Source organism: Trachypithecus francoisi, unplaced genomic scaffold, assembly GCF_009764315.1.
Source record: "Trachypithecus francoisi isolate TF-2019V2 unplaced genomic scaffold, Tfra_2.0 Contig01461, whole genome shotgun sequence".
In the NCBI taxonomy this organism is placed as follows: domain Eukaryota; kingdom Metazoa; phylum Chordata; class Mammalia; order Primates; family Cercopithecidae; genus Trachypithecus; species Trachypithecus francoisi.
This window is the reverse complement of record NW_022681433.1, coordinates 7,031,329-7,051,792: the sequence shown is the minus strand read 5'-3', so window position 1 is coordinate 7,051,792 and position 20,464 is coordinate 7,031,329. Positions and strand designations below refer to the sequence as shown.

Here is a 20,464-nt window from a genome sequence, read left to right as displayed (position 1 = left end):
AACTCCTGATCTTGTGATCCGCCCAGCCTCGGCCTCTCAAAGTGCTGGGATTACAGGCATGAGCCAGCATGCCCCGCCCTCGGAAATCCTTTAACTTAAATATCATCCCAAAGAAGTTAGCTATCTGGTTTTTCAGAACCAAGCAAATTAGGCACTGTACATTATTACAGAAAGGCATACCTAGGGCAATACATAACAGCTGACAAACTGAAACAAAGGGAAAAAAAGAAACACTAATTTAAAAGGTTAGCTATTTAGGACATCAGTAAATAGAACATTATCATATGACAGGACCATTTATTCAATAAATAGTTTTGAATGCTATTATGTTCAAGGCATTGTATTAAACACGGAAGAATTCAGTGAACAGTGAACAGAAAAATAGCAATAGCGGCAGCAAAGTTCCACTGGATGCATATTATAAGCCAATGCTAAGCGCTTTATAGTGCATTTCATTCCAACCTGGGAACAACTGCAGGAGTATGATGATGACTATTTGTATACCCGTCTTAGAGTGGAGAAAACTGAAGAGTAAAGAGGTTAATTAACTTGTCTAAGATTGCATAATTACTGAGTGACAGATGGGGTTTGCATTCATTCAGGACTCTCCTCAAGTACTTGCTCTTATTCTTTACTTCCTCAGAATACACAGAACCTGTCCTCAGAATGCGTGTAGTTTGGTAGCAAGACAAGAATCACACAAGCAATTAAAAAACTGTGATTGGAGCTACAATAGAGGAAAACCCAGAACGCTATCTAGGCACAAAGGAGAGTCCAATTCTCACGGGACTTGTGGATGGAGTTGGGAGTATGTCCAAAAAATAAATGTTTCAAAAATTTAACACGAAGTACGAATACTGTTTTTAAAAAGCATAAAGGAGGAGTAACAGTTTTACTAAATGTCATTTTATGAAGTTCCCCCTAAAGGGATGAAAGAAAAAAAAACACGCATAACTAAATAAAATCTTTGGAATTTTAAACAAAAAACCTGCATTTATGGAGACATCAAAACCAAACACAACTTTTGGCATTACAGTATACAAGCAAAATACACGCCATATGATTGGATCCTAAGGGCAGAACATCCTACCTCGAAAGCTGCCTACTTACAATACCAAAGGCTTAGTCAAAGAGGCACATGAATCTTTCGCATGGAACACTTGGGCAGGTAGACCGAAGTGCCCAGGGGTTAATCACGGGGCCGGTCTCCCAGCATCCTCAGCGGCTTCGGCCCTGAGACGCCGCAGGTGAAGGCTCGGGGGGCGTGGACCAGACTCCACACCGCGCCGCCCCCCGACTCACTTCTTGCGGATTTCTTCCAGCAACTGCTGTTTCAGGCGGTTGGTGCTCACACCGTCGAAATTGTAGCTTCTCTCTTCCTCCATAGTGTCAGGCTAGAGACCTCCCGGGTCTTTCCCCTCAGCACACCTTAGAACACAAGACATTAAAGGCCACCCAGAAGCGAGCAAGGAGAGTATGGCACGAGGCGTGGCACCCGAACCGCCTCCCGGTGCCACCTCCCGCGCGTGCCTGCAGACGCACGTGGTGACGTCATAAAGCGATGCCCGCAGGCGGCAGGGGGCGGGGCGAGGGCAGCCGGGGAGACTGGAAGAGAAACCTGCCCTGTCCGGTGGAGCGACCCTGGAGAACAGCTCGAGGGACACTCCTTGCTCAAGACACTGGGGTTACATTGCCCCGACCACACAGAGGAGTGTCAGGAGGCTGAGAATATTCCTCACCTTTTTCTTCCTTCCTGCTGGTTGCTTTCCTAAACATAGACGTGGATGGCAAAGTCGGCTTCACTCTTAGCCCTTGTTAGGAAAATGCTGGATCCAAGAGTAGCTGCGCCCTTCTTTGCTTCAGTTGAACAAGCACCAGAATCGCTGATTTGGCAGTGTTGGAGCGAGAGGAACTGGCCTTAAAAAGGTACCTCCTGAACTCGGGAAGACCGCTAACCCTCCAGATTATTGTTTTGCATCTGTGTGCTGTTGATGAACATACCTCAGAGCTGCTCACTGCAACTTTAAATTTCATTTTATATATATATATTGTCACGAGCCTCCATGTGAAGAGACCACCAAAAAGGCTTTGTGTGAGCAACATGGCTGTTTATTTCACGTGGATGCTGGCGGGCTCAGTCCGAAAAAGGAGTCAGCCAAGGGAGATAAGGGTGGGGCCGTTTTATAGGATTTGGGATAGGTCAACGAAAATTACAAAGGGGGGTTGTTCTCTGGCGGGCAGGAGTGGGAGTCACAAGGTGCTCAGTGGGGGAGCTTTTTGAGCCAAGATGAGCCAGGAAAAGGAATTTCACAAGATAATGTCATCGCTTAAGGCAATGACCGGCCATTTTCACTTCTTTTGTGGTGGAATGTCATCAGTTAAGTCGGCGCAGGGCATTTTCCCTTCTTTTGTGATTCTTCAGTTACTTCAGGCCATCTGGGGTTATACGTGCAAGTCACAGGCGTATATGTGCAGGTCACAGGGGATGCGATGGCTTGGTTTGGGCTCAGAGGCCTGACATATATATATATATATTTAAGACGGAGTCTCGCTCTGTCTCCCAGGCTGGAGTTCAGTGACACGATCTCGGCTCACTGCGAGCTCCACCTCCCAAGTTCACGCCATTCTCCTGCCTCAGCCTCCCGAGTAGCTGGGACTACAGGCACCTGCCACTACACCCGGCTAATTTTTTGTGTTTTTAGTAGAGACGGGGTTTCACCGAGTTAGCCAGGATGGTCTCGATCTCCTGACCTTGTGATCTGCCCGCCTCGGCCTCCCAAAGTGCTGGGATTACAGGCATGAGCCACCGCGCCCGGCCTCATTATATTTTTAATCACAAGTTTACCTCCTACCCTTGATACATCTGTGTTTCCTTGACAAAAAGAGACAAACTCTGTAAAATATTTGAAGAGATTTATTCTAAGCCAAATGAGTGACCAATGGCTGGTGACAGCTCTCAGGAGATCCTAAGAACACGTGCCCAAGGTAGTCAGGGTACAGCTTAGTTTTATACATTTTAGGGAGACGTGGGACATCAATCAAATACATGTTAAGATATACGCTGGTTCCATCCGGAAAGGCAGGGCATTTGGAAGGGATGGGGGACAGGGGGCGGCTTCCAGGTCACAGCTAGAGTCAAAGATTTCCTGATTGGCAATTGGTTGAAAAGTTATTTACTAAAGACTTACGAATGTCTTTAGAAAATAAAGGGGTTGTGGAGACCAAGGTTTTAGTGAGAATGGGATAATTGATTGGTGTGGAAAACACAATTTGGTGTCAGATGTGTTGTGAATACATAAATAGTTTTCCAATTGAGTTTCTGGATGAGATTAACATTTCAATTGGGAGACTGAGTATAGTACATTGTCTTCTCCAATGTGGGTGGGCCTCAGCCAATCGACTGAAGACGGAATAGAACAAAAAGGCTGACCTCCCAGGAGTAACAGGGAGCTCCTACAGCCAAACAGCTTGAGTTGGAACACTTTCCCAGCCTTGGCAACACTTTTCCAGCCTTGGGCTCAGACTGGAACTACACATCAGTTTGCCTGCCTCTCCAGCTTGTCAACTGCAGATCCTGAGACTTCTCAGCCTTCATAATTGTATGGGCAAATTCCTTATAATAAATCTTTTATACACACACTCCCTATTAGTTCTGTTTTTGTGAATTACCCTAATATAGGAGGTATGCTTATCAAAATTTTGTCTAGCTCTAAGTCTGAAAGGGCAACTCACAACCAAGTAAACAGAATAGAATGAAGTGAAAAGGACTAGATTATCTGTTGACAAATCCAAATGTACAGAGGATTTCTTTTTTGAGCTCAGCTTACTGCAACCTCCGCCTCCCATGTTAAAGCGATTCTCCTGCCTCAGCCTCCCAAAGTAGCTGGGACTACAGGCACGCACCACCATGCCCAGCTAAATTTTTTTGTGTATTTTTTAGTAGAGACGGGGGTTTCACCATATTGCGCAGGCTGGTCTTGAACTCCTGACCTCGTGATCCACCCGCTTCTGCCTCCCATGGTGCTGGGATTACAGGCGTGAGCCACTGCACCTGGCCGAGGATTTCTTAAAAAGATCTGTTAGCAGAATCTCACTGTGGGAAATTAAGAGCAAAGGCAAGCAGAAAACAGGTTTGTCAACAACTACAGAAACCACAGATTTGTGTTTCCGGCAGAAATAAAGCAACTGAATTTACCTCCTGCCTGAAACAACTAAAAACTAAGAGGAACAAAAAAAGAAACAATGGTTTTCAAGAGATTGAACATCAGGCAATAAGGGACAATGATCTCTTGATGAGACACAAATGAGGCAAGCTCCCAAATGAACACTTGATGTGGGCCTGCCAGGGTACAAAGCAGAAAGGGAGAAAACAGGCAGAGGCTGGTAGTTGCCCTAAGTTGAGGAAACGAAGTTTCTCTAAGAGTCTAGGGAGAACAAGGCAGCTAGACTTTGCAGGGCAGATATTGGAGGGAAGACCTGTGCACGGTGTTCCCAGACCAAACTGAGGGTTGAGCTGCTATTTCTTGTGACCCAGTAACAAGATGTAGATGAACCGGGGAGGAAGAGTTTTTATTTCTGGAACCAGTTACAGGGAGAAGGCCTGGAAATTATCACCAGACCAACTCAAAATTACAAAATTTTCCAGAGCTTATAATACCTTCTAAGCTATATGTCAATGTGTAAGTGTGCATTCATCTAAAGACATAAGTGGTTAACTTCTTATAATCTACAACAAAGGTCCTGAGTCCTGAAGACCTTCCTCTGCAGCCTCAGTAAATTCACTTAATCTAAATGGGTCCAGGTGCTAGGGTGATTACCCTTGTCTCCCGCTAAATCAGGGAGGTTTAGTGATTCCTTCAGACCCTCAATAAACTTGTTTAATCCTAAATGGGTCCAGCTAAGAATTCCTTCGTTTTTTTGTCATGCTTTAAGGCCCAGTAAAGGACTGGGCAAAATTCTTGGTGGGCTTTGTTACATTCCAGCCTTTGTATAAGGGCCTTGGCTGTTTTATCTTTTAGCATTTAACTTAGCCACTCACTCAGTACTGAAACAGTTGTTATGGAGGCCTGTGTTGAGACCTGGCCTGCCACAGGGTACAGTCTGCAGCAGAGTCCTGATGAATGCACACACATGGTGGGGCAAGTCCTCAGGCTGGGGAAAGAACCATCGCAAAGGATTAGTGGAGAAATCCTTACAGTTTACAGAGGTAGGAATAATACCTGCTACCACCCACCAGAATGGAAAACCTCTGAATTCACAGGCATCAGGTACACAGAGGATTTTGCTTTAGGAGTGGAAAAAAACACTAGCCCTAACAAGTTTAAAAGAAAGATCCAAAAGTATCCAACTGGTTCTAAGTAACTTAATCCCCTCCCAAGACAAAGTTCAAGAATATTTATAGGAACACAAAACATCCAGTACCCAATAAGGTAAAATTCACAATGTCCAACAATATCTTTGGTCTCATTATGTTGCCCAGGCTGGTCTCGAACTCCTGGACTCGAGAGATCCACCCAACCTCAGCCGCCGTTGGGATTACAGGTGTGCGCCTCTGCACCCAATGTAACATTGTTTTCTTCAGGTATGTTAGAACTCACCTGTAAGTCCATCGGGCTGATGTTTCTTTGTGGGAAGATTTTAAACTCCTTATGGAACTATCAGCCAAAATACCCTTAAAGAATTTGGTCAGGCGGAGCAAGATGGCCGAATAGGAACAGCTCCAGTCTCCAACTCCCAGCGCGAGTAACACAGAAGACCGGTGATTTCTGCATTTTCAACTGAGGTACTGGGGTCATCTCTCTAGGGAGTGCCGGACAATCGGTGCTGGTCAGCTGCTGCAGCCTGACCAGCGTGAGCTGAAGCAGGGCGAGGCATCGCCTCACCTGGAAGCGCAAGGGGGAAGGAAATCCGTTTTCCTAGCCAGGGGAACTGAGACACATAACACCTGGAAAATCGCGTAACTCCCACCCCAATACTGCGCTTTAAGGAAACAGGCACACCAGGAGAATATATCCCACACCTGGCCGGGAGGGTCCCACGCCCACGGAGCCTCCCTCACTGCTAACACAGCCGTCTGCCGCGATCTATCCGCAAGGCAGCAGCGAGGCTGGGGGAGGGGCGCCCGCCATTGCTGAGGCTTAAGTAGGTAAACAAAGCTGCTGGGAAGCTCGAACTGGGTGGAGCTCACAGCAGCTCAAGGAAACCTGCCTGTCTCTGTAGACTCCACCTCTGGGGACAGCCCACAGCCGAGGTCCAATAGGGAAAGCAGCGGGGGCGGTGCAGAGGCGAACGACTCTGTCTGACAGCTTTGGGGAGAGCCGTGGATCTCCCAACGCGGAGGTTGAGATCCGAGAACGGACAGACTGCCTGCTCAGGTGGGTCCCTGACCCCTGAGTAGCCTAGCTGGGAGACATCCCCCACTAGGGGCAGTCTGACACCCCACACCTCACAGGGTGGAGTCATCCCTGAGAGGAAACTTCCAAAGGAAGAATCAGACAGGTACACTCGCTGCTCAGCAATATTCTATCTTTGGCAACCTCTGCTGCTGATACCCAGGCAAACAGGGTCTGGAGTGGACCTCAAGCAATCTCCAACAGACCAACAGACAGTCCTTCTGACTGTCAGACGGAAAACTATCAAACAGAAAGGACACCTATACCAAAACCCCATCAGTACGTCATCATCATCAAAGACCAGAGACAGATAAAACCACAAAGATGGGGAAAAAGCAGGGCAGAAAAGCTGGAAATTCAAAAAATAAGAGCGCATCTCCCCCTGCAAAGGAGCGCAGCCCATCGCCAGCAACGGATCAAAGCTGGTCAGAGAATGACTTTGACGAGATGAGAGAAGAAGGCTTCAGTCCATCAAACTTCTCAGAGCTAAAGGAGGAATTACGTACCCAGCGCAAAGAAACTAAAAATCTTGAAAAAAAAGTGGAAGAATTGACAGCTAGACTAATGAATGCAGAGAAGATCATAAACGAAATGACAGAGATGAAAACCATGACACGAGAAATACGTGACAAATGCACAAGCTTCAGTAACCGACTCGATCAACTGGAAGAAAGAGTATCAGCGATTGAGGATCAAATGAATGAAATGAAGCGAGAAGAGAAACCAAAAGAAAAAAGAAGAAAAAGAAATGAACAAAGCCTGCAAGAAGTATGGGATTATGTAAAAAGACCAAATCTACGTCTGATTGGGGTGCCTGAAAGTGAGGGGGAAAATGGAACCAAGTTGGAAAACACTCTTCAGGATATCATCCAGGAGAACTTCCCCAACCTAGTAGGGCAGGCCAACATTCAAATTCAGGAAATACAGAGAACGCCACAAAGATACTCCTCCAGAAGAGCAACTCCAAGACACATAATTGCCAGATTCACCAAAGTTGAAATGAAGGAAAAAATCTTAAGGGCAGCCAGAGAGAAAGGTCGGGTTACCCACAAAGGGAAGCCCATCAGACTAACAGCAGATCTCTCGGCAGAAACTCTACAAGCCAGAAGAGAGTGGGGGCCAATATTCAACGTTCTTAAAGAAAAGAATTTTCAACCCAGAATTTCATATCCAGCCAAACTAAGTTTCATCAGTGAAGGAGAAATAAAATCCTTTACAGATAAGCAAATGCTTAGAGATTTTGTCACCACCAGGCCTGCCTTACAAGAGACCCTGAAGGAAGCCCTAAACATGGAAAGGAACAACCGGTACCAGCCATTGCAAAAACATGCCAAAATGTAAAGACCATCGAGGCTAGGAAGAAACTGCATCAACTAATGAGCAAAATAACCAGTTAATATCATAATGACAGGATCAAGTTCACACATAACAATATTAACCTTAAATGTAAATGGACTAAATGCTCCAATTAAAAGACACAGACTGGCAAACTGGATAAAGAGTCAAGACCCATCAGTCTGCTGTATTCAGGAGACCCATCTCACATGCAGAGACATACATAGGCTCAAAATAAAGGGATGGAGAAAGATCTACCAAGCAAATGGAGAACAAAAAAAAGCAGGGGTTGCAATCCTAGTCTCTGATAAAACAGACTTTAAACCATCAAAGATCAAAAGAGACAAAGAAGGCCATTACATAATGGTAAAGGGATCAATTCAACAGGAAGAGCTAACTCTCCTAAATATATATGCACCCAATACAGGAGCACCCAGATTCATAAAGCAAGTCCTTAGAGACCTACAAAGAGACTTAGACTCCCATACAATAATAATGGGAGATTTCAACACTCCACTGTCAACATTAGACAGATCAACGAGACAGAAAGTTAACAAGGATATCCAGGAATTGAACTCATCTCTGCACCAAGCGGACCTAATAGACATCTATAGAACTCTCCACCCCAAATCAACAGAATATACATTCTTCTCAGCACCACATCGCACTTATTCCAAAATTGACCACATAATTGGAAGTAAAGCACTCCTCAGCAAATGTACAAGAACAGAAATTATAACAAACTGTCTCTCAGACCACAGTGCAATCAAACTAGAACTCAGGACTAAGAAACTCAATCAAAACCGCTCAACTACATGGAAACTGAATAACCTGCTCCTGAATGACTACTGGGTACATAACGAAATGAAAGCAGAAATAAAGATGTTCTTTGAAACCAATGAGAACAAAGATACAACATACCAGAATCTCTGGGACACATTTAAAGCAGTGTGTAGAGGGAAATTTATAGCACTAAATGCCCACAAGAGAAAGCAGGAAAGATCTAAAATTGACACTTTAACATCACAATTAAAAGAACTAGAGAGGCAAGAGCAAACACATTCAAAAGCTAGCAGAAGGCAAGAAATAACTAAGATCAGAGCAGAACTGAAGGAGATAGAGACACAAAAAACCCTCCAAAAAATCAATGAATCCAGGAGTTGGTTTTTTGAAAAAATCAACAAAATTGACAGACCGCTAGCAAGACTAATAAAGAAGAAAAGAGAGAGGAATCAAATAGACGCAATAAAAAATGATAAAGGGGATATCACCACCGACCCCACAGAAATACAAACAACCATCAGAGAATACTATAAATGCCTCTACGCAAATCGACTAGAAAATCTAGAAGAAATGGATAATTTCCTGGACACTTACACTCTCCCAAGACTGAACCAGGAAGAAGTTGAATCCCTGAATAGACCAATAACAGGCTCTGAAATTGAGGCAACAATTAATAGCCTACCCACGAAAAAAAGTCCAGGACCAGATGGATTCACAGCTGAATTCTACCAGAGGTACAAGGAGGAGCTGGTACCATTCCTTCTGAAACTATTCCAATCAATAGAAAAAGAGGGAATCCTCCCTAACTCATTTTATGAGGCCAACATCATCCTGATACCAAAGCCTGGCAGAGACACAACAAAAAAAGAGAATTTTAGACCAATATCCCTGATGAACATCGATGCAAAAATTCTCAATAAAATACTGGCAAACCGGATTCAGCAGCACATCAAAAAGCTTATCCACCATGATCAAGTGGGCTTCATCCCTGGGATGCAAGGCTGGTTCAACATTCGCAAATCAATAAACGTAATCCAGCATATAAACAGAACCAAAGACAAGAACCACATGATTATCTCAATAGATGCAGAAAAGGCTTTTGACAAAATTCAACAGCCCTTTATGCTAAAAACGCTCAATAAATTCGGTATTGATGGAACGTACCTCAAAATAATAAGAGCTATTTACGACAAACCCACAGCTAATATCATACTGAATGGGCAAAAACTGGAAAAATTCCCTTTGAAAACTGGCACAAGACAGGGATGCCCTCTCTCACCACTCCTATTCAACATAGTGTTGGAAGTTCTGGCTAGGGCAATCAGGCAAGAGAAAGAAATCCAGGGTATCCAGTTAGGAAAAGAAGAAGTCAAATTGTCCCTGTTTGCAGATGACATGATTGTATATTTAGAAAAACCCATCGTCTCAGCCCAAAATCTCCTTAAGCTGATAAGCAACTTCAGCAAAGTCTCAGGATACAAAATTAATGTGCAAAAATCACAAGCATTCTTATACACCAGTAACAGACAAGCAGAGAGCCAAGTCAGGAATGAACTTCCATTCACAATTGCTTCAAAGAGAATAAAATACCTAGGAATCCAGCTTACAAGGGATGTAAAGGACCTCTTCAAGGAGAACTACAAACCACTGCTCAGTGAAATCAAAGAGGACACAAACAAATGGAAGAACATACCATGCTCATGGATAGGAAGAATCAATATCGTGAAAATGGCCATACTGCCCAAGGTATTTATAGATTCAATGCCATCCCCATCAAGCTACCAATGAGTTTCTTCACAGAATTGGAAAAAACTGCTTTAAAGTTCATATGGAACCAAAAAAGAGCCCGCATTGCCAAGACAATCCTAGGTCAAAAGGACAAAGCTGGAGGCGTCACGCTACCTGACTTCAAACTATACTACAAGGCTACAGTAACCAAAACAGCATGGTACTGGTACCACAACAGAGAAATAGACCAGTGGAACAGAACAGAGTCCTCAGAAATAATACCACACATCTACAGCCATCTGATCTTTGACAAACCTGACAAAAACAAGAAATGGGGAAAGGATTCCCTATTTAATAAATGGTGCTGGGAAAATTGGCTAGCCACAAGTAGAAAGCTGAAACTGGATCCTTTCCTTACCCCTTATACGAAAATTAATTCAAGATGGATTAGAGACTTAAATGTTAGACCTAATACCATAAAAACCCTAGAAGAAAATCTAGGTAGTACCATTCAGGACATAGGCATGGGCAAGGACTTCATGTCTAAAACACCAAAAGCAACGGCAGCAAAAGCCAAAATTGACACATGGGATCTCATTAAACTAAAGAGCTTTTGCACAGCAAAAGAAACTACCATCAGAGTGAACAGGCAACCTACAGAATGGGAGAAAATTTTTGCAACCTACTCATCTGACAAAGGGCTAATATCCAGAATCTACAAAGAACTCAAACAAATATACAAGAAAAAAACAAACAACCCCATCAAAAAGTGGGGAAAGGATATGAACAGACATTTCTCAAAAGAAGACATCCATACAGCCAACAGACACATGAAAAAATGCTCGTCATCACTCGCCATCAGAGAAATGCAAATCAAAACCACAATGAGATACCATCTCACACCAGTTAGAATGGCAATCATTAAGAAGTCAGGAAACAATAGATGTTGGAGAGGATGTGGAGAAATAGGAACACTTTTACACTGTTGGTGGGATTGTAAACTAGTTCAACCATTATGGAAAACAGTATGGCGATTCCTCAAGGATCTAGAACTAGATGTACCATATGACCCAGCCATCCCACTACTGGGTATATACCCAAAGGATTATAAATTACTCTACTACAAAGACACATGCACACGTATGTTTATTGCGGCACTATTCACAATAGCAAAGACTTGGAATCAACCCAAATGTCCATCTGTGACAGACTGGATTAAGAAAATGTGGCACATATACACCATGGAATACTATGCAGCCATAAAAAAGGATGAGTTTGCGTCCTTTGTAGGGACATGGATGCAGCTGGAAACCATCATTCTTAGCAAACTATCACAAGAAGAGAAAACCAAACACCGCATGTTCTCACTCATAGGTGGGAACTGAACAATGAGATCACTTGGACTCGGGAAGGGGAACATCACACACTGGGGCCTATCATGGGGAGGGGGGAAGAGGGAGGGATTGCATTGGGGAGTTATACATGATATAAACGTTACGCACATGTACCCTAGAACTTAAAGTATAATAAAAAATAAAAAAAATAAAAAAATAAATAAATAAATAAATAAATAAAAAAAAAAAAAAAAAAAAAAAAAAAAAAAAAAAAAAAAAATTTGGTCTAGGGAATGAGCCTCTTGCCCTAACAATCAGTAGGACTTACTAATTTTAATGATGACAGTGTGGGACTGGCCCAGGAAAAAAAGAAATGACAGATGGAACAAACATCTCTGAGCCCAGAAACACTCATGCTTGATATATAGAGAAAGACCTGTGGGAAATTACTAAAGAAAAGAACTATTCAATAAACGGGGGTTAAATAACTGATTATCCACGGGGCGGGGGAGGAGGGGAGGAATTAGATACCTTACATGTTGCACACATACACACAATTCTCAGTACACACCTAAACAGGAAAAGCAAAATTGTCAACAGTGACAACAGGCAAATTTTACAGTAGAGGGAAATGAATGGCAAATGAACATGAAAAATTCCTGATCTAAGGTCAGGAAAGGAGGTCAGGAAAACACAAGTTAAAATTATGAGATACTTTTTTATATATGCTACATTAACAATAAAAACATTGCAAAGGGAAGTACTACTCAAGAGAATATCATCATTTTGGAAAATACCCGGCATTATTTTGCAAATTTGACAAGCCAACAACTCCACTCTTATGTATAAAGTCTCTTGCATATATGTACCAGGGGACAGTCAAGTATTTTTTGAGTGTACTGTTTCTACCAACAAAAACTAAAAATGAATGTCAACTGATAGGAAAATGAACACTTGATGTGGTATACTCAAACAGAATACTACAGGGCAACTAAACCATCCATGCATATTAAGCACAAGAATTAATTTTAAACATAAACTCAAAAAAGCAAGTTGAGTAAGACTTCACATTCAGACACTATATGTAGAAAGCTTCAAAAAATGCAACAGTATGTTTGGAGAATATACATGTGTGATTTAAAAAGGGCAAGGAACAATAAAAAATGACGTGGGGAAAGAGGTAAGAAAATAGGAAGAACATACATATACGTAATTGGCAGCTTTCCGTGTCTTTAGTTAGGTGTGATGAGTTTTTAAGTATTAATTCTGTTATTCATCATACCTTACATGTAATATACAATTTTATCTATGTATCAATTATTACAAAATATAAAAAAACTTTAGAAGATGCCTATCTCCTAATGATTCAATGAATGGTGGGAAAAGTCCATTTTCTAGAGTCTAAGACAGCACACTTTTTCTGCAAAGGGCCAGAGAGTGTGAATAAGTTAGGCTTGAAAACAGGTGGCCATCTGGATTTAGCCCATGGAGGATATTTGCTGACCTCTGGTCAAAGCTAACTTTTTAAAGTTTACATTCCATTATTTGCCATTCCATTTCTTTTTAAATTTTTTTTAATTTTTAATTTTTATGGGTACGTGGTAGGTGTATATATGTATGGGATACATGAGATATTTTGATACAGGTATATGATTCATAATAATTACATCAGGGTGTATCTACTGCTTCAAGCATTCATTTGTGTTACAAACGTCCCAATTACACTCTTTTATTTTTAAATGTATAAAGTTATTGCTGACTGTAGTCACCCTGTTAGACTATCAAACACTAGAACTAATTCGTTCTAACTAACTGTATTTTCATACCCATTAACCAACCTCACTTCCCTCCCTATCCCTTCAATGCCTCCCAGCCTCTGGTAACCATCATTCTACTCTCTATCTCCATAAGTTCGATTATTGTAATGTTTAGCTCCCACAAATGAGAATACATGAAGTGCCATTCTATTTCTTAAACTTAAAGCATAGACTGTAAGCTATTTACCAATTCACTTTTATTTCCATTTTATCAACTAGTACATTATCCTTGGTCTTAGGAAAAGCCTACATCAGTTCCATGTGTTCCCAAAATATAAGCCCATGTGACAATGACGTCAGGCAATTCAGAGTTTTTTAATTCATAAAGTGCATTCTTCAGACAGCTTCAAATAACGTCTAAGTAGCCACTAGAAGATCAGAAATTATTAGAATGAACTACAGCTATGAAAACTAACACCAATCTCTTAAATTCAGTAAACAAAAATAAAATACCATTAGGTATTTAGTTACATAGTTTTTTAGCCCATGTAAGTAAATAGGTCTGTGAATAGTCTGCCTCCTGCCAAAGTGGAAACCATAATGCCTATCCATCGGGGATTACGCCTAAGGTTTTCATATTCTTTACCCTGATTATGAACAGAACCTTTCCTTTTTAATAACTTGTCTTTTATGACCGAATCCCCAGAATAAAATGTTTACCATTAGTAAACTCAATTCTGTTTATATATATATATTTTACAATTTTTAACCTTTTGGAAACACAGAAGCAGATATGATAAAATAATTTCTTGAAGTACTTTTTTAATCCAATTAAGCTGATAATAATCACTTTGAATTTTAATACAAAACAATCATGTTCCCAAATGTCCTAGGCTCATAAGAGAACAATCAGTCTCAATACAAAAGACGTAATAATCTATTTTTATTCATTTTAAATCAAAAAGACCATTCCATTTCCTAACAAACAGGTAAGTTACAAAAGTAGTCCATTTTACTTTTCATCAGTCTTTCCGTTTTGAACAAGTCTTTTTGAGAATTCTTAGTTTAGGATTAGGTTTTGCTTAGCTTACACACTGAAAATATTGAGAAGAATGTAAAAAATCCACACTTAGTGCAAAAAGAGTAGACAATACTTTAAGTCATTCCTTCTATAAAAAGAATTAAGGTTTTCACTCTAGCCTGGGCGACAGAGCGAGACTCCGTCTCAAAAAAAAAAAAAAAAAAAAAAAAAAAAAAAAAAAAAAGAATTAAGGTTACTAAATGCCAATTTTTAAGCAAATATATAGTTTCCTAATTTGCTTTCTGAAATATAGCAGATATAAAAATAGTTCAACATTAGGTTTAATAAGGTCTAAACAGCACATGTATTATTAGCTTCATTTTACCGGCGAAAATATTTCAGCTACACTTGGAAAAAATAAACTTGAGAATAATTACTTCACATTTCTAAGGCCAGAAGCAAGAATATTTATTCTTTTCCTTTTAAATAGAAGACATGCCATAAAATTTATGAAAGTTAATTTGTAGGAATGAATACATTTAAAAAAATACTGGTTAATCTGTGAGGAATTCCACATTTGCTTAAATAACAAAATTTCATCCATTTCATAAGGCTTTGGTATAGGTGATTCCCAGCACTCCATCATTTATCTTTCTTCTTTGCCTCCTTTACTTCCTTCGTTTGCTCATTCTTCTCCCCTCTTACGTTGACATTTGCTGCTCCTTCTTGATTTTCCCTCTGAGAATTATCAGCTATCTGATAGTCCTCAAGGAGCGTGTGTCCTGTTTGTGTTGCAGTTTTCTTCACCATTGCTTTGATACCAATGTTGTTAATATTGTAGGCAGTTACGCCAACATTGACCGCAGAATCCACCGCATTGTGGGTAGCTTCTCCTGCATTATACCCGTATCTTTAAAAGAAAGATTAGAGGACATACAATGACATGATAAATATAAAATAAGGTCTTCTGAATTAGTATTAAATAAGTCAAATGATTACTGTGTGTTACCCCTGAAAGCAAAATTAAAGCTTAGGTTTCAATTTAATTACCAACTTAAAACATAGTAGAGAATGAAATCACACTGTGACAAAGCTGTATTTTCTCCTTTAGTAAAAACAGTGTGTGAAAATAAACTCAGACTAGCTGAGAAGGATGTAATAAAGACCCTCAAGTAAAAATAAAGTGTAAATTATAATATAGGTCATTAATCAGTCATTTTTTTTAATCCTCCCTTTCTGGAAACATGAGGGAAAATATTCACAGAAGCAACTAATCTAGAGTCATATAAGTAGTTTCAGGTTCTACCTTAACCAGACTTTGGCTATGTCTTTTAATTACGGGAATTTGAGTTTGTCTTTAAACAGAGGTTCTACGGCATTCTCCCCTGCATCCCACCCTACTGCACACTCACTGTCCTCCTTGCTGTTCCTTGAGCCCACCAAGCACTCGAAGGCCTTAGGACCTTTGTACTGGCTGCTGTCTGCTTGGACTTCCCACAGTTCTCTGCCCCACCTTCTACAAGTTGGCTCAACTATAATCTTCTCATTATCTAATCTGTTTAAATTGCCTTTTCCCACATGTCCACCTCCACCTCTTGACAACTGATTCCCCTTTAAACTACTTTTCCTTCTCCCATAACTTACCACTTTCTACATACTATAGAACTTACTCATTATCACTGTTCATGTCTTGCTTGTCTCACTAAAATATAAACCCTATTGGAGAGGAGATTCTTAGCTTTGTCCTTTAACATATCCTAAGCATTGAGAATAGTGCCTGATACTCACTCAATATTCACTAAATGAATGAAATCAGTAATTCCTGCCCTATCTGCCTCAGAGTTTCTTGAGCATCAAATGCATAGCAAGTGCCTGGGAAATTACAAAGCATATACAAAAGTTGTTATTATTGATAATAATACTATCTGCATTTAATGCTATTTCTATGATAAAATACAATTTGAGGTCCTATACGAGCATACCAAAACACATTTCCCTAGTGTTTAATTGTTTTACTCTTTACCCCATTTTGGTAACAGACTTTTAAAGCTTTTCTTGTCCACAGGTTTCCCCAAATAGAGGATTGTTTAAACAAACAACAACAAAAAGGCAAAAGTTTGCATTTTCTCCAGGACACAGTGAAGTTTCCTAGGTGCTTTATGACCTATAGCTGGACATCTTATATAACACTAGATCTGCCTTTTGAATTAACAAGTCCTCTATTACTAAATAGCCTGGCCTAGAATAGTGGTTTGTGATCCCACCGGCTTGTTTGTACTTGGCTTTTTTAACCCCAGTGTGAAATAATCTTACAGTGCCTCTGAATGATTCCATTCTGTCCTTTGCCTAATGTTAGTAATTATATTAGAGCTAGCACACGGCAGAGCCTAGTCTGTCAAACCTTCCAAGTCTGTACTACTCTTAATTGGGGCCCTTCTCACCAGTCAACAGACAGAAAAGCTTCCTACAACTGCTTCAGCCAGTCCCTGTTATGCAACCCCTCAGCATTCCACAGGATTTGCTGATGGTGCAGAAGATGCACCATTGCTGATGGTGCCTTCTCATTGTTAACCAAGCCCCAGTCACAAATACTACTGTCAGGTGGTAATGGCTGTGTCTACACAAAAAGAAAAAGGTATCAGCAGTTTCTGCACTGACAAACAGGGACCATAACTCTTGGTGGAGCCAGTTTCCCCGAGGGCTTACAGAACATTCAGAAAACTAGATTCTAATGCCAACTATGCCAGTAACTAGCCACATGACCTTGGTCAAGTTTCTACCTCTTTGCATATTGTCAACTTTCTCTTCTTTATTTGAAAAAAATGATGTACATGTGTGAAAGCAGTTTTAAAATTCTAAAATACTAAACATATATTTTTAAATATCCTATAAAATGGCTTTTCATCAGTTGTATTTATTTTTTAATATACCCTCAACTATCACTCCTGCTTTCCAATATGCCTTAGAACTAGTTTTCCTAACAGGAATCTATTCTTCTCTTCATAAATAACTGTTTAGTCCTTTTCTTCAGATTCAAACTATACTGCTATAAACTCCTATAAAGCATATGTCTGGCAGAAAGTTAAATTTATTTTTGATCTCTTATTTTTAAACAAATTTACTTTAATTAGACCTCATTAAGTTGGATTTTATATACTAACACTACCAATTGAAAAATAATAAAAAATGAATACAAAGTAGGCCCTAAATAAGTCAATGAGATTCAAAACTACAACTGAACCAGATTTTTCTGAAATTTCTCCAATGTGTTCAGTTATACAGAACTGGTTTTGGGTAATATGACACCTGTCATTGAAGTTACCTCTTCATCCACTGCAAATTTAGGGGGAATTTTAATTAAATTTCACTAAACAAACCAATAAACCAGCTACACTTAATTATAGCATAGTACCAAAAACCATAAAACAGTCAATTTTCCACAGGAAAAAAAGTCTATTATTAAGCTTATGTTCCACAAATATACATTCAAAGAAAATATTGCTAGGGGAAAATAAAAATAGATCTATCAAAGCTCTATTATTCTTTAAACACTTCAAAGTAGAATAAAAGAAACTTAAAGGTGAAACTTAAGCTTCATATGTAGAAGAGAGATGAATTATTGAATAGGTACTATACCGCAATTCAGTGTAGCAGGTTTAAAGTTACTGTTTTTCATTATTCCTGTATGTCTTCACATCCCCAAATATAAGACAAAAGTATTAATTTGACTGACAAACTGAATCTTAATGAATAGTTTCTATGCATTTACCTAAAAATTTTAAGAGTATAGTTATTTAATCCTCTGTACTGGCTTATCCACCTGAAATCAGATAAGGAAGTTTATATAATACACTTGGTTTTCTCTCAAGCATAAAATTAGGGACATTTAAAATAACTACTTTGGAGAGCAATCGCTTATCATAGGCAATTAAGAACACAAATTTTCCTTAGTATACTACCATCAGGTTTGATTCGAGTACTCCACAAATGGTCATTCGATGAAATACTTTTTGATAGTAAATTTAAATACAGGACAGTGTAAATAAACCTAAGTGTATGTAAACAAATAAGAACAAAATTAAATAAAGGTACAACAAGTGTTTCAATTTCTTCAGTTCTATCACTAAGTTATTACCGGTTCAATACTTTTAGTTTCTTCTCTTAAAAGACGTTTTCTACTTTGGGCCAGATTAGCTCCAAAGGTGAGAAACAGTATTACTTAGATAAAATCTTTTATTCCCTACTGCCTCTCCCCTCTTTCTAAATTTCTAATAGCAGAAACTAAATTACTGCTAAGACTGAATCATCCTCATAGTTAGAAATACAAAGCTACTTAACTAAATTCTCACTTTTCTGCTTTTTATTTAAATTCCATGAATCTTTGGACAAAAGGACAAAAAGAATAGCAATAATACAATAATAGAAATAAAAGAGCTGAGAATCACTGTTAAAAATATGCTATTCAACATATTAAGTTCTCATTAAGGACCAGAAGTGCAAAATCTACATTAAAATCCAGTATTTCCTAGTTATGTGAATCTCAAACTTTTAATAAGTTAATTGTAGTTAGGTAAGTATTTTTTTTGTCATTAGAGTAGGCCATGAAACAAAACCAACACAGCACTTCCTATTTTCTAATATGATAATCTAAAAACAATTCACTTTTGGCCTAAAAGGCATTTCTGCATTTCACCTGTTCTTGCTACAAATAAAGAACTATTTTTCTAATTATGACTGATCCAAAGTAACCTCAGGGTCATAAAACAATGACTGAATATTAGAGTTCAGTGCCACAGGTGACAAGAAGTGAATTGGAAGACTTGAGTTTTATATTTCTATCAGAAGAATTTGAGATCTATTGTATGTTTTATCTCTCAACTCTTTTGGTAAAACTGACACTCCGGCCAGGCACGGTGGCTCACGCCTGTAATCCCAGCACTTTGGGAGGCTGAGGTGGGCGGATCACAAAATCAGGAGATGGAGACCATCCTGGCTAACACAGTGAAACTCTGTCTCTACTAAAAATACAAAAAATTAGCCGGGCGTGGTGGCGAGCACCTGTAGTCCCAGCTACTCGGGAAGCTGAAGCAGGAGAATGGCAGGAACCCGGGAGGTGGAGCTTGCAGTGAGCCAAGATCACGCCACTGCACTCCAGCCTGGGTGACACAGCAAGACTCCGTCTCCAAAAAAAAAAAAACACTGACACTCCAAAATGATATGCCATATTGCTTTGATTTGATTCAAAGATATGTATCCCCCAGAATGTAAAGTAGTTCAGCCACTTTTGGGAGATTTCTCAAAACACTTAAAATGGAATTACCATTTGATACCCAAAAGAAAATAAATTGTTCTATCAAAAAGACACATGCACTCACATGTTCACTGCAGCACTATTCACAACAGCAAAGACATGGAATCAACCTAGGTGCCCATCAACGGTGGACTGCATAAAGAAAACATGGTACATATACACCATGGAATACTACACAGCCCTAAAAAAGAATGAAATCATATCCTTTGCAGCAACATGCATGCAGCTGGAGGCCATTATTCTAAATGAATTAATGCAGGAACAGAAAACCACATGTTCTCACTTATAAACGGGAAATAAACACTGGGTACTCATGGACATAAAGATGACAACAACAGACACTGGGGACTACTAGGCGGGGGAGGGAGAGGAGTGTGAGCTAAAAGACCATCTATTGGGTACTATGCTTACTACCTGGGTGAAGGGATCATTTGTACCCCAAACCTCAGCATCATACAACAAACCTATGTAACAAGCCTGCACTTGTACCCTTTAATCTATAATAATAGTTGAAATGATTAAAAAAAAAAAACATAAAGCAATTCCTATTTCCTAACTTAAAACAAACAAATGTATACATGCCCCAGACAGAGCAGATCAAACCAATTAAGGATGGAAATTAAATTAGCACTGTAGAGCACAGGTTCTGATGACAGAAACACTTGGTTTATATCCCAGCTCTACTACTCACTAGGAGAGAAATCTTTAACATGGTATTTAACTTTACATTTTGGTTTCCTCATCTGCAAAATGGAGATAAGTGTTGAAAATTAATCAATATGTAGGAAAAGCAATGAACACAG

General features: G+C 39.8%; 2 protein-coding genes and 1 long non-coding RNA gene across 12 annotated transcripts in view; 1 reads left to right on the top strand and 2 right to left on the bottom strand.

The window, feature by feature from the left end:
- The window catches only part of CCDC169 (coiled-coil domain containing 169), a 77,422-nt gene extending 75,878 nt beyond the window's left edge, over positions 1-1,544 (bottom strand). For all 5 annotated transcript variants that reach the window (XM_033235275.1, XM_033235286.1, XM_033235280.1 and 2 more), the window contains exon 1: positions 1,303-1,544. In XM_033235275.1, the coding sequence (XP_033091166.1) occupies positions 1,303-1,385 (83 nt within the window). In that variant the 5' untranslated portion in view covers positions 1,386-1,544. The remainder of the gene's footprint in view (positions 1-1,302) is intronic.
- An 11,483-nt stretch (positions 1,545-13,027) lies between these two features.
- On the top strand, positions 13,028-14,669 carry LOC117097416. The gene is made up of 2 exons (XR_004442934.1): positions 13,028-14,515; positions 14,603-14,669. It is a non-coding gene; the product is annotated as an uncharacterized LOC117097416 (long non-coding RNA).
- Positions 14,670-14,800: 131 nt separating this feature from the next.
- The window catches only part of SPART (spartin), a 43,738-nt gene continuing 38,074 nt past the window's right edge, over positions 14,801-20,464 (bottom strand). For all 6 annotated transcript variants that reach the window (XM_033235250.1, XM_033235254.1, XM_033235244.1 and 3 more), the window contains exon 9: positions 14,801-15,260. In XM_033235250.1, the coding sequence (XP_033091141.1) occupies positions 14,993-15,260 (268 nt within the window). In that variant the 3' untranslated portion in view covers positions 14,801-14,992. The remainder of the gene's footprint in view (positions 15,261-20,464) is intronic.